This window comes from Wasmannia auropunctata, unplaced genomic scaffold (assembly GCF_000956235.1).
Source record: "Wasmannia auropunctata unplaced genomic scaffold, wasmannia.A_1.0 LD336067.1, whole genome shotgun sequence".
Lineage (NCBI taxonomy): Eukaryota > Metazoa > Arthropoda > Insecta > Hymenoptera > Formicidae > Wasmannia > Wasmannia auropunctata.
The window spans coordinates 578,256-593,539 of NW_012026823.1; the positions used below are offsets into that span (position 1 = coordinate 578,256).

General features: G+C 33.6%; 1 protein-coding gene across 1 annotated transcript in view; it reads right to left on the minus strand.

Moving 5' to 3' along the window:
• The window catches only part of LOC105450240 (plexin-A4), a 77,298-nt gene extending 63,562 nt beyond the window's left edge, over nucleotides 1-13,736 (minus strand). Inside the window, exon 1 of the mRNA XM_011689990.1 lies at nucleotides 13,555-13,736. Coding sequence (XP_011688292.1) covers nucleotides 13,555-13,668 — 114 coding nt within the window. The 5' untranslated portion in view covers nucleotides 13,669-13,736. The remainder of the gene's footprint in view (nucleotides 1-13,554) is intronic.
• Nucleotides 13,737-15,284: the final 1,548 nt, after the last annotated feature.

Here is a 15,284-nt window from a genome sequence, read left to right on the forward strand (position 1 = left end):
CTAATCCCAAAAACAGAGTCATATAAAAGACGTTTAATCTCGGCAGCTATATCATCAATTCTTTTGCTAGTATAAACGTATTACAAATCTCTATATCTATACATAAAGCTCGTTAAAATTAAAGGCCAATAAGCAACGTCATTCATCGATGCCGCACGTATGATAGACGTATAAATTAATAAAGCCAGCTCGTGGAGCCGGTCGATAGCAGTCGATTGCAGGACAAATTGAGCCCTTCAAGGATTTGATGCTGATCCGCGGATCGGTCTAACCATGGGGGAGGTCCCTCGGTAAGATATACCAAGCCGCTTTCCTCGTTAGTATCTCTCTGTTCAACGGATTAATTAATTTATCCGCATTACGGTATCGTGGCGCGCTCAGCAACGCGAAGGATTATAATCTCGGCCGCGGGGTCGCCGCCGTCGCGCCGCGCCGCGCGCCGCTGCGAAAACGATCGGAAAGCCGGATCGACCTGAACATTTACATCTGCCAAACGATAAGATCGTTATTGCTGATTGGAATTTTCAGACGCGGTCCGAACATACGGTAATCCAATTGTTCGCGGATGCTGCTGCAGTTGTAGAGCGCGGTTCGCCGCAGCCTATTATTGCGCATTGATGAAACTGTGCGACGAGGAGGACGCGCCCCCATTAGTCGCGTTTACCGCTCGCCCGTCCCCCCCGCGTCCCGGCAGCGTTATTATCATCGAACCGTCGCGCATTATTGTCATCGAACGTCGCGACGCGAGAGCGAATAATAAATTACGGGCGATCGATCCGTCGCGCGCGACGCGACGCGACGCGACGCGACACGCCGGGATTCTTTCTGTTTGACGGAACGTTTAACGCGAACGAACGACGAATCCACATTGAATTCTCAATTAAAAAGCAGCCGTCATATTTATCAAAGCTCGGATTTAGCAAATGATTTCTTCTTCTCTCGGATTAAATTTTCGCGTTTTTTATTTAATCTGCTGTCGCAGCAAAAACGTTCTATACTGACTTGTATGTTAAATCTTGATGTCATCTGTGTGCGTGCATATTATAACAGCGTTTAGTTTCGCGCTATGCGACAGTGCAAGTAGTAAGAGAGCGCATTGAGATGGCGGTATGCAGAGAGGAGCACGTTCATCTCGATATTTACGTTTTTTCCGAAGAAAAAGATCAGTACAGTAGCAATATGAGCGATTGTAACAACGCATAAGAAATATATATATTTTTCATAAGCTATCGAAGTGTAATCATTCAACAGAACAATAAATAATCTGTGTATCTCGTAATTCGAATAAAATTATTACAAAATTTCTTAGAAAAAAAATCAAGTTTAATCAACTTTAATAATGGATTCTTTTATACATTTTTGTGTAATCTATTTATTTCTTTTTTTAAGAAAAATATTTTCGTAACAATTAAAAATAAAATGTTTTTATTTATGTTAAAAAAAGTATGTATACATAAACATGTTTATGCACAGATTTTATGATTTAAAATGCAAGAATCGCCGCTGTACCTGCACGTACATAAATGAGAAATTTTATGTGAAAAGTCAAAACAAAATTTATCATATGATACATTGCCTTTTCGAAATAAGATAGCGTCTGCTATAATCGACGCGAAAGTTTCTATTCTTCTAACAAATTTTTAAATTTTGACAATTTTCGATCATTCGTGATCCCGGCTTACGCAATTTATGCTCTTTACCCGTACGACAACGCAATGTGTATATCGTAGACCTTTCGAATATTGGAATGATTCCCCCGTTTCGCATCGCGTCTATCCCCATCGAGCCGCACGTTAATACCAATTAATTAACCGGGAATCTCTGAGCTTAACCCATTACTGGCCCTTAACCCACGGTCGTCGTCCTGGCGCACGTGTTCTCGAAACGCAACGTGCGTGCAATAATCGCGAACACGCCCTTCAAAGTGCGCCCGGTGATCCCTCTCTCCGACCGCGTGATGTTCGCCAATCATGAACAAATTGAAACTGGTACACTTAATTACACCGCGGATCAATATTATTTGCGGCTTAGCTTGCGACTGTGTTAGTGTTGCCTCCCAAATCTATTATCCATGTTACAAGGTTTATGTCACATAAAATTTGTCAATTTGACCGAGAATGTATGAAACATTGATAGTACATGAGGATTATTATCGGCTCTTCACATGTTATTTTCTTCTATTCATTTTTCAAACGGAAGTAATAAAAAAGTAATGTAAAGTTTTGCATTTTAACTTGTTAAAATTACACAGATACTTTTATTTATATTGATTTAACTAATTATTAATTAAATTATTCCATCAAAATGAAGCCCAAATTTATATTCAAATTTAGCAAATGAAGATTATTATTGCAAAATTTAATCAAAGTGATAAGAATTCAAATTACATAAAATTATAATTTATTAAAATCATGTTATATTTGTTAGTTCTCCAATGTGATTGAGAGTTCGATTCAAAAACCGGTAAATTTCATTTTTTTCGTGAAAAAAACTTTTTGAGTGAATTTAACATACGTTCTGTGCTTTTTTTTACAAAAAAATATAGAGAATGTTTTTCTTCCGACTAGTATATGTCACCAAAGAATCATAAACAGTACAGTATTGCAACGAATTATGTTGGGTTAGAAATATCTTTAAAAGAACTTAATACTGGCAAAGACAATGTTGAAGTTAAAATGTACTAATAGTAATAAGAATATTTGTTTATTAATTTTAATGTTTATTAATAAACAAAACTGCATTTTGATACTTTCAGTTTGCCAATTTTTATTTTTGGGATAAAAAACTGATAGCTCCATTTAAAAAAAATTTCTTATAAAAATCGTTATTATTAATATAACTATTCTTATTTAAAAACATATTAACCAAGTCTTTAAATATTTCTACGGTTTTCGTAAAATATTAGGTATATTTCGCGTAATATACTTGGCAAACAAATTTTTTGTTAATACTGTAAAATTTAAAAAATGGAGTTGACCGGTTTTCACATCAAGCCTTTCACCTGTAACAATTTTAAAATAAAAGATGCGATAAAAACAATGTACTAATTATATACACAGATAATTATTGTTAAATTATTTTATCGCATTTTTCATCAAATCGTAAAAGCCATATATATCAAAATTTAGATAAAGATATAATAAACGCGGTACAAGATAATTTTACCAACATAGCAAAATATTGTTGTGTTAAATTATCAGAATTGAAAGCAAAAAGTGTACGAAAAGCATGGTACTAACAAGTGAACGTGTGAGAGATATAAACCCACATTGAATTGCAATTCATAGAGAGATAATTACGTTTATTAGCTCGACAACGTAAATATATTACTATGCTCGTACATTTGAATATACGAAAATGCGGAAATCCGGAAAATAATGGTATTTTGCAATAATGATAATTACTATTTTCTCATTACCTATGTAATAGTTTCCTGTTGTATATGTCGTATTTTGTCTCTCTCTTTCTCTCATAACGATTAATAAAATCAATTTTGATTTCACTGATTTCGTTGCCATAGTTATATTTGAACTGACAACGAAACTCAATCGATCGAATAACTCAGTTTGCCAATGCTCGTCTCTTTTTTTCTGTTCTTAAGGTGATGCTGGAAGGTCGGAATTACCGACACATATACTGCAGTCATAACTTCAAAATTATTGAATGGAATTGAAATCGCTTTTACAGGATTGAAATAGACATAAAATGTAAGGGGGCGAGCTACGAATTTGTAGTAAAAATGACAAAAAATTAAAAAATTACCTTTTTTCGGATCGTACTGTCACTTGACGTAAACATTTCATTGGTATAAAAGTTCTGTAGCTCATATGTATAAAATAAGTAGCTCGCCCCCTTCGGATTATAGAAACGAATTATACCTTTTGAGTTACGATTGAAAGTGTAGAAAAAAAGATATCCTTACGACTGCACTTTATGGTAATTCGTACGCTTAGCTAAGATATCGAATGGTAAGCAAAAATTGCGTCTAGCAGTAAGTGCCGAATTTTGTAAGAGATGGTGTTTCAATAAGTTAGATAAAGACAATGCACGCGTGTTTGAGTGAGACAGGAGATACTGTAAGAAGTTCACTTAGAAATACCATTGACATTGAAGAATCTGTTTCATCGACTTCGTGCAAATTTTTTCGACCTTTCAGCATCGCCTTAACCTCGAAGCAGAAAACTCTATCTATAGAGTAGTATAGACTGTATAGAGTATAAACAATTATTTATATCGAGATCTTAAACGTGGCTGTTGCTCTTATTAACATATATAAGTCTCTATATAGAATCGATCAATTGATGGACTTGGAATTAATCTACGATCCATGCGATTATGCCCGTCTATTTTCTAGCAGCTATGACTGATTAAATCCCCGTTACGTTGCAAAGTAAAAGCTGCGATGGAAATATTCGAAAAATACTATTTCGTACGGTTCTTTTTTACTCACGGCGCAAGAACGGGCTCCATCAAAAGAGAGAGAGAGACAGAGAGAGACGTGTGTTTTTAAATCTCGAAAAATAATTTTTCCCCGAGGAATGTTCAACGTCAGCAAAAAAATATGCAGAAACGGACGATTATATAATGATCAACGGTTACAGTCGATCCGATCGTTAGAAAGGTCGAGATATTGTCGTAAATTTGTAACTACCACGAATGTCAAAATTGGATTTTGCGGGATATTACGAATTGAAGCGGCAGAAATAAAAATGTAATGAACATTTTATCGAATGCAGAGAGAGGTAATGGAAGCATATAACCGTCTGGCATGCACTTCGGCAAAATTTGACGTTAACTCTCGTTATATCGGATATCGGAAAATCAAACAATTTTATCCAATCACGGTCTATGACTTTTCGACCTGAAGACCTTCCGAATCGAACTTCCATTTTGCGATGAAACATCGTCCGCTCGCAAAATGCATAGTCGATTTTATTCAGTTACGGAAAGAGTATTTCTAATCTCGTTTTCCCTCTTTCCGCGATCTACTGACGAAATGTGATTAATCGAACAATTGACATCGACACTGATGTACGTTTCAAATTTTGCCATAAAATTGTCTAGTTTGTTCTCTATATACATGAAATGATGTACACTCTCTGTACTAAAGTAAAACAGGTCTTTACATATCTTTGAAATTTGACGAAAGCGAGAAGAGAGAGATGCAATCCAATAAAATAATACAACAATAAAAAAATCACAAACACAAACCTAATATTAAAAGATTGTTTTAATACAGATTATTCTAAATAAATTTTAAAAAATGTTTATTCACGGAATATCTCTTTATATAAGTTAGAAACTGACTGTTTGAAATGAAACAATTATGATTGAATTGTCAACTCAATTGTTTCAGGATTTGAATACGTTACATACGGATAATTTTTTTCAAAAGTGTACATTGCATTAAATAAGATTGATTATAAATAATGTTGAAATCGGAATGAAGTTCTTTTTAACAGAACTTCCAAAATTCAATTAGCAGCATTTAAACTATAAAAAAGTAAAAGTAGACTTTTGCCAATAATATTTAAGAATGTATTTCATTAAAAAATCTTTATTTCAAATATAATTTGTCTTTCAAAACATTTACTTGATATTCAGTTATTATAATAAATATTGAAATAAGAAATATGTGTGAGAAAGCTAGCATGAAATTTTGGTATGGAAATTTCGATTCTAGACTATCGACAAGTTAGTAGGTACATGAAGTTCCTCGATGTTAGGTACTCAGAATCACCCTACGTATATACGTCTTATTCAATATGTTCCCACAATTACCGGCGAGAGCTTAAAAGATAGTTTCCGATAGTTGCGCTATCGCTACCATAAACGTCAGTCGCACGTTGTTAAACGCAGGAACTGGCATGCGATGGTTAATTATCGCCGCAACGAGAAGCCGTAGTGGTCTATCGACGAGACTCGGGAACCGCCTCGATCGATCGATCGGCTCGTTGTCGCGCTCACAACAACCGCGAAACTGTGGAAGATCTAAGATTCGCGTATTAATTAAGAGATCGACAACGGATGCGTCGGCAATTAGCAAGCAAACAGAAGCGAGACGCGGGGGAACCTTCCATTGAAGGAGATTATAACGGAGTAACTCAACTTAGGCGGACGCCATCAAACATCTTAGGACTTGTTAATTACAGAAATCTGCGTTGATTAATCGAAAGTGTAAACTCCGTTAGGTCCTCTCCGCACATAAATGAAAATTTTATTTTAAAAATTAGATAAAAATTAAATGAAAATGTGTGTGTGCAAAATAATTAGTTCCTAAGTATATTGCATAAATTTCAAAATGACTTTTTTGTCTAGTAATAAGAAATAATGACATCATTAACGGCAGAAATAATTCATCAAAAACATATTGACAATTATTATCAAATTTGTATTAATAATAGTATTGATCTTGATAATAAATGCTAATAATTATGTTATTAACATTCCGATATCAAATATTTAAAAAATTAACACGCGTATTTTCAAAGCTTTAACTTTTTTCACTTTTGTTTACTTTTTATTATTTTTTAAGCTGAAATCAAAGATAATATCAAATCAAAATATAATAAATATTTGATATCAAATATTAATATTTTAATATTAAAATAAATAGTGTATCAGAAATTGTCGATATGTACAGTTTTAAAACATGTCAAACACGAACTTTTCGCTGCGTTTTACTATATAATAATAGTACTGATCCCGATAATATTTTTTACTAGATGTATTATACGTAAGAATTCTCTATTAAACTGAGAAATGAGATACGAAACTTTAATTGGTCCCACGATTCCTGCTGCTCTCGCGGGGCCTAAGGCCATATTTGCGCGGCGCTACCGGAAGGGATGTCGATGGGCATGCGTAAATATATCAGCGACGACCTCTCACCATGACCCCTCAGTCACGGATTCCCGCGCGGTCGTATATAATAAGCAGCGGAACTTTCATTAATGGCTCAAGCAAAATTTCGCATGTCGATATACTGTAATACCACTAATACCGGAATCTCAATCGTGAACATGTAATTCATTAAATCTGCGAGACATTACTATATGTGTAAATGTAACAAACAGCACAGAACGAATAATAAACAATAAAAACAAGCAAATAAAAAGAGTAGTCGCAATTGAATAGTAAATAGTGAATATGTATGTATCTTGTCAAAATACTAAAATAATGTTATTCTATATACAATATAAAAAATGTCGGTAAAAAATTCAATAGAAAAAATAACTTTAATAAATTGAAGATATTTTTGCATTAACTTACAATTTCTAAGCAAAAAAAAGTTGGAATAATAAACATTCTCATTATATACAATTTATCTGGTATCTCCTTTATACAACACGTCAATCAGTCAATATTATTAAAGAGTTGCTACAAGAAATTTATACGCCGATTTATTCCAATGCCAAAGCATCGGAAAGTTATTTACCGGCACAGAGTGACTGCCAGTGCACGTGTAAATATCTCGAGGATGACCTCACGGCACGACCTGAGAAGTGCTGGTCCGCATTCGACCGCACGTTTTACCAATATACAATATATATGTATATATGTATGTATAAGTGGACGCGATCATTAATTAATACCTTCCGGGACCGGGACGAGTCATGAATCAACGCCCGCCGCTTCTCGGCGCGCGGCGTCTTCTCGCGTCGTACCGGCGGGATTGCGGACGAAATATCTCGCCGCCGCCGCCGCCGTCGTGGTGATGATCATAGGAATGATAAACAATGCGATGCGATTATTAATCATCGACTGGCCGATCCAGCGTAATTAGCTCGTGCAAGTCAATGCACGCGTGTGAAAAAGTTCTAGCCGCGAAAATTGACGTTGGTTTGTGTAATCGGTATGGAAAACCGTGCATCTTCCATTGGTTTAAAATAATCAGACTTATAGATTCGTAAATACATTGATGTACCTACTAATTTTTTATTTTGGAATAAAATGTTGGTGACAGTAAAGTTACAAATAATTCATTTTCGCTTATACTTTAGAATTTCTTGCTAATTAAGTCACAAAAGTATAATTAAATTCTGAAATCCCAAATAAATTATTGATTTTAGTTGATCTTGAATGAGATAATTAAATGTGAATGTAAGATTTTTTGTTAATTTTTGACTAATTTATTAGGAAATTAGCTATAAAACTGCATATTAAGTTAATGTTATTAGAGTAATATACTATTCCAGTAGCATATCGATTTTATTATCATTTTAGTAACGGTTTTCTAATATACATGTTACGACTTATCAATTTTCAATTATCGGTTATCAATTATAAGTAGTATAATTGGTCACAGAAATTACGTATATCTTTCGAAACTTTTGAATTAAAAAATGTAAATTTAGTTAGTAAGATAGATCTCTAGATAGATAAAGTTTATGGCAAAGCGTTATAGCGTCTGATATCTTTAGACGAGCTGACTCTCGACGTCTCTTCTGCTATTTGACGAAAATCGAGTTATCGCCTTGATTAGTTACCGATTCAACTACATCAGTCAATGTATTATATTATACATACGTATTAGGGATTGGAAGTAACTCGTTACTTGTAATGCCATTACCGTTACTTTTTTTTGGTAACGGATTGATAAAGGTGTTATTTTATTTTTTTAATAACTGTGACGGTAATATAATTACATTTTTTCGGCAACGGTAACGAATTATATGGTTATTTTTATCGTTACTTTTTGTATTTTAAACTTTCTGTACTTATGACAAAATTTTCGTATGTATATTGAATCTTCAGTTTTTAGTTAGTATGCGCATAGTTTACTCTTCTTTTAAGACTGTTTTAAATAATGTCTTAAAATATTAATATGGCTCTGTGATTGGTTTATGACATGTCAAGAATGCCACAAGTCAATCAATATCACAAATTAAATTGACAAGTAATTTAATAAGATATTTTTACGTTATATGCATCTTAAAATATTTTCAAAAATTTATTGTGAAAAATATCAGCTAAATTGCGTTTCAAAATCGAAAATTTAATTGGCGCGTAGTTAGTAAAATTGGATATGTATATGTAAATTTATTTTGAAATATTAAACACAAAGTTGAAAGTTCTAGCTCAAATCATATCGAAAAAACTTTCATTTTACTAATTGTGAAAAATATCAGCTGAATTGCGTTTCGAAATCGAAAATTTAATTGGCGCGTAGTTAGTAAAATTGGATATGTATATATAAATTTATTTTGAAATATTAAACACAAAGCTGAAAGTTCTAGCTCAAATTATATCGAAAAGACTTTCATTTTACTAATTGTATTTTTATATATCAGTCTAGTGTCATTATTTCTTTTATTAATATTAAAACAAAAAATTGGATCTTAAATTATTTAGACTGATCTTGTTTCAGCATTAAAAAAGTAATGAATCGTTATTTTTTAAGTAACGGTAACGATAACGAGTTATTTTTAAAAATTAATAACTAGTAATGATAACTAGTTATTTTTTTAACTCGGTAACGAGTAACAATAACTATAGTTTTTAAAAAGTAACTTTCCATTCCCTGCGTATTATACATATGTATTAATAAGCTAGCTATAATAAGCACACGTGCGTCATATATCGCCACGTGTTACACGTGAGAATACGCCTTTGCACTATTGGGTCGAGCCAAGCACCGAAAGACTGAGAAGGACAATAAGAGCCAAAAGTACGATCAAAATCGATCGACCGATAAATTATACACGATGCCAAACGCGGCGGGGATGACCTCGTCTTTTCTTTCTTACCCTCGCATCGTTGATTCGCATATGGCACGTATTTTATTACCATCCCCCTTCCCGTCATTCGCTACTAGATTATCGTGATGCAGCGAATACTTCGCGTTTGACTTGCCGTACGATCGTAAAACTGCACGCGGATCGGCGATTTGTGATACTATTGATTGTATAATATTAAAATATTAATATTTCGATATCTAATTATATTATATTATATCTAATTATATTATATTATATTATATTTTTCGATATTAAGCAGCTTAAAAAAGAATAAAAAGTAAGCAAAAAGTTAAAGCTAATGCTTTGAATAAACGCGTGTGCGCGTTTTTAATTTTTCAAATATTCGGTATACATTTAGTAATATAATTATTTGCATTTATTTTTACTAATCTTTTATGAACATTTCTTTTTATTTACACTCCACTCGATACAATATAATAATATATTGCTTTGTTATAGAGAATATCATAGAGTATCAGTAGTTATGGTACTCGATATTGAATGCATACAGATATTCATAGCCCATTAAAACTAACAATAAGTATTCCTGCATGACCAGAGGAACAGTTCGTGACGAGATGATCTCATGGAACTAATAAAATAAGTTTGCGAGGAAATAAAGCGGGGGCATCGTAGTTCGCCGGTAACGATATTCTGTTATATCGTTGAAACGCAAAAACTGCTTGGGAATTGGTATGTGAAGTTGGCATCCCCAAATGCAAATTTTGACAAAATCTACATGGCACTAGATTGTCCAGATTTGTCTAATAATAATAATTTTTTGTCCACTCTTAGAAAAAATATAAAAAAAGAAAGAAAACTTTTAACGTAAAAACCCCTAAGTGCGTTTTTTTTAAATTATATACGCGATTCGATTGTCCACAATTCGTACGCATTTGTCCATCAATAATAATTTTTTATCCACTTTGCTACAAAAAATTATAAACAAAAAGTTAGAGTAAATTTTGCCAGAAGCACTCATAAGTGTATTTATCTTCAAATTACATGCGGGATTCGATTGTTCACAATTTGTCCGCATTTATCCACAAATAATTGTTTTTTATCCATCTTGCTAAACGAAATTATAAACAAATGAAAAGTTAGAGCAAACTTTGTAACAACCACTCATAAGTGCATTTATTATCTTTAATTTACATACAGAAATCGATTAATTTTTTGTAGCAAGGTAGACAAAAAATTATTATTGATGGACAAATTGTGGACAATCGAATCCCGTGTACCTATAATTTAAAAAAATGCACTTAGAGGTCTTTACGTTAAAATTTTTTTTCTTTTTTTAAATTTTTTCCAAGAGTTGACAAAAAATTATTATTATTGGACAAATATGGACAAATTGTGGACAATCTAATGCCATACAGTATTTATCAACATTCGCATTTAGAGATGCCAACTTCACACACTTCTTGGAAATGAACATTTAATTTATGCATTCTACTGTTTCAATTTCGTGGAAATCATATTTTCGCACTATGTGAGAAACAATCAATATGCAAATAAAAGAGTGAAAGATTAGAAAGAATTTATAAATAAACTTCTCTCGCATTACGAACTAGAAAAAGTAATAGACATTGACATTTATAATAAATAATATATAAAATAAAAGTACTTGATAAACATACATAGTCATTATTCTCTTAGAAAACATCACAATCTAATACGCATCATAAATGTATTATACTCACGATATCATTATTATCGTATCATTATTATCAACGCTATTGTCATATTTTTAATATATAATTGTAATTTTTGTTAAAAACACATTAATTCTAAAAAAATATAGGATTTAGTTTTATTATATCATTTACTATTATCAATACTGCATCTAATATATGCATTTGTTTTCACCTTGTGCACTCTTGTAACTGTGTATTGGTGATTCTCGGATCAGTTTTCTGGATCTAAATAAATCTTCTCCCCGCGATAATAAGCGCACGTTCACGTAAATCGACTTGACCTATCGAACAAGCTGATCGGGCGCTCGAGAAGAACATTAGCAAGGCGCGCTCGAGGCGAGGTCTCGCCGAGATAATCCATTTCCGTTGAAATGGCAAAAGGCGTATTACGTCGCGGGCTTCTCTGCACAAAGGCGAATCACCGAGCCGCTCGACTCTGGATGTGCCGTTCCGAGTGTTAAACGTACCAAAGTAGGGTTACACGTCACCGTTTACGAGACCGATAAATCTCAGACAGGGCAGCACGAGTCGCGGATAGAGATTTCGCGTTTATAGTGTCGTAAATAATATAAATTTATAACGAGATATGACGTCGCGACGTAAAAACGTAACGTCGCGCCTACCGTAGCGTATAGTTGTAGATGTGGGAAATAGAAGCGTGCAGCACATTGCATATATGTGTAGACACGTGCAGTGATCCACTTCCTCCTCTCCCCTCTCTCCCAATATTATATACGTTATTACTCTATAAATACTATTATCTACAATAGGACGGCAGCTATATTTATCGTAACTTTCTCTGTCGAGAGGACGGTGACTGCCGCTCGCGAATGAGAATGCGTGTTTCCTTTCTACCCGCGGGTAACTAATGCAGGCAAAGTTTCAAAAAAATAAATTAGCGAGAAAAGTTATTGACGTGGCTTTTGTGTAAAAGTCTCTCTATCTAAATCGAGAGAAAAGATTCGAAAGTGACGTCTGTAATATATATAGATAAAATGAAATGTATAAATCTCATTCGATAAATCAATCTCTATATAGAGTAAAAGAGAAAAAAAAAGCGTATATAGAAATTCAATCCGTGCCACGGGGATTCCCGTTCGCGGTGATCCAACTGGCGATGCGGCTGTTCCACTGCGAAAATTTTATAGCTTTCATAGCGATTGCTTTTAATAGCGATGCAACGATAATGCACTATCCACGATCCCCAATTCTGCGAGTGCACGCCGTGCACGGGTTTTTTGGCCGGGCCGCGCGCGTTGACTCTATATCGTCTATCGCGGAGCCAATTAAATTGGCTCCGTTGTAACGTTTATACGGCACGCTGTTGTATCGTGTTTTGATTCACGAGCGCGGTAATCGTATGGTGATCGCGATTAATTTAACGATCATGCAGCCCCACGATGATCGAGGAAGACTTCAGTGTACATATATATACGCGGGCGTATGCTCCGGGTGATGAGATGTGCATGTGCATCTTGCACGTATGCACAACTACTGAACTTTGCCATTTGATCCTGCTGCGCCCCGTTAAGTTCAGGGTTGCTGAACTCCTTGCCTCCAGCGTGGAGGAGATTGGGGGAGGCAAGTAGCGCTAAGCGTCGAGCTATGTCTCGCTAATCGATGACTTTATAATGCTCTGATCGTCTCAATTATTTTATGTAGAAATTCTCTATTATCACGTAATTACGAGGCAGCGGAGATTGGAGAGAAATTTTATTAAACAATTTTCAACACAACTTGCGCGCCGCGCCAAGTCGAATACCATATACTCCTGCAGGTTGTCACTTATTCATATAGCGCGGCTATCCTAATAAGCTATTCCCGATATCGTATTTTCATTAAATCTATTGGTTTTAGATAATTTGCCGAGTAATAGCGTAACCACTAGTATCCTGTTATAATCGATAATTCGATCGAATTACGTAGATTCCATTAGTAACCTCATTATTTAATGACTTTATTCTATGAGGATTATTTCGTTTAGAAATTTGAACAAAGATTTGAATCAAATAACAACTTCTCTTCGGAAATAACGATCTTGGCTAAATCGCCTAAGTCAATTATAATTTGGCAGAGTTAAATACAAGTAATCGAGTTAATTAATTTCAAGCACTGACCTTCTTGAGGTGACCCTTATTAGTGCCCACGAAAACCACGGTATAATCGCCGGTCGAAGTGGCCGCCACAGCCGTCAAGTGAGTCTCAAATGTCAAAACTGCAGTTGCACCCATCGGCTCCTCGCCGCCTAAAGGCGTATTCACATCGAGGCCACAAAAGTCTTCGCCGATCGTTTGCAGTTTCTGTAAACAAAAATAAACAGGATTCAATAAGTTGCATGCGAAGAGTATAATATTTGATAACGGTAAATATCAATCATCTATATATTCTATATGATTAATCTTAAATATTATAGGGAGCTATAATTTTATCAATTGATTGCAATAAATAATTATTTACAAATGTTTGGTATGTAAATTATTACTTGCAAATTGATATCTGTGTCATATACGGTAAAGTTCAGTTAATTGCGATGGTAAATGTAATAATAATTAAACGTAATTTCAATACTTTCAATTTGATAAACGTCACAAATATTGTGACAAAAAATATGATATTAAATAGACATATGGTACAAAAAGAAAAAATTAATTTTAATTACTCAGCTTTATTTTTATAAAATATTTAATCAGTATATATAAATTTTTTTTAGATAGATCGTAACTGAAACTTTTTTAAATCACTTTTGTCCACTTGATTATCTTTTAGGTCGTTTAGATGTAATATTTAACATTTCTCTCTCATATAAATGCAAGATAAGATGCAAGGAAAACAAAAGTGTCATAGAATTAAGAATTAAAAGCTCACTTTATAACGACTAATTCACCGCCCGGGGAAATAGGTCGCGGTTAATTTTACTTGCAGATCCTTAGCCTCGTGCGTTAGAATACTGCGAAGTACGACAACATAAATCCACTTTTTCGCACTAACGGGAAATTGCAAAATCACTCATCCTTCTGACTGTCCTACATAGGCGAAAAGTGTTATTAAAATCTGAATTTTCTACAGAGATGTTGTCTCTCTGCTGTGCAGTATGCTCTTTCGTCAGATGTTCGTGAAATTGTTATCTTTTGTCACAAACATTAGAAATGTTTGTTTATCGTACGCTGACACAGATTTATAATATAAAAGCAAAATCACAATGAGTCAATATTTATAAAGTTAAATGTGTCACATGAAGAATACTTATATGTGTGTGTATTCAGCCTTTAAAACACAATGAAAAGAGAAATCTAATTCTACTAGAAGCATTCGAGAGTTAAGAGCTGTTTATATGTCAAATCATTAATGATATATGCATATTATACTATAAACATATCAAAGATAAAATATGATTGATGTAAAATATGATTGTTAAATATTGTTAAATATTGTTAATATATATATTATTACAATGGGTATATTCTATTCTCAATGATTAATATTTCATTATAACATTTTAACAATCATATTTTATCTTTGATATGAATAATATATATATGTAATATATATATTATTAATATATATGTAATAATATATATATATATAATATATATACTATTTTTGAATAGTATCTCAAAAATTCGAAGAAGAAAATATTAAATCAAAGAAAAATTTAATTTATACAATAGATAAAATGTCACAGCGTTAATATTTGTAACTAAAGAAATTATATTGTTATTTTGCCGAGATCACGAGTACGAAACTCTCGTGTTGAGGCGAATTGCCTAGGAAGGATACACAGAGAAGTGACCTGTGTAGTGCGAATCTCGGTGGACACAGAATCGAGGGAGTGATTTCGCCGAGTCGG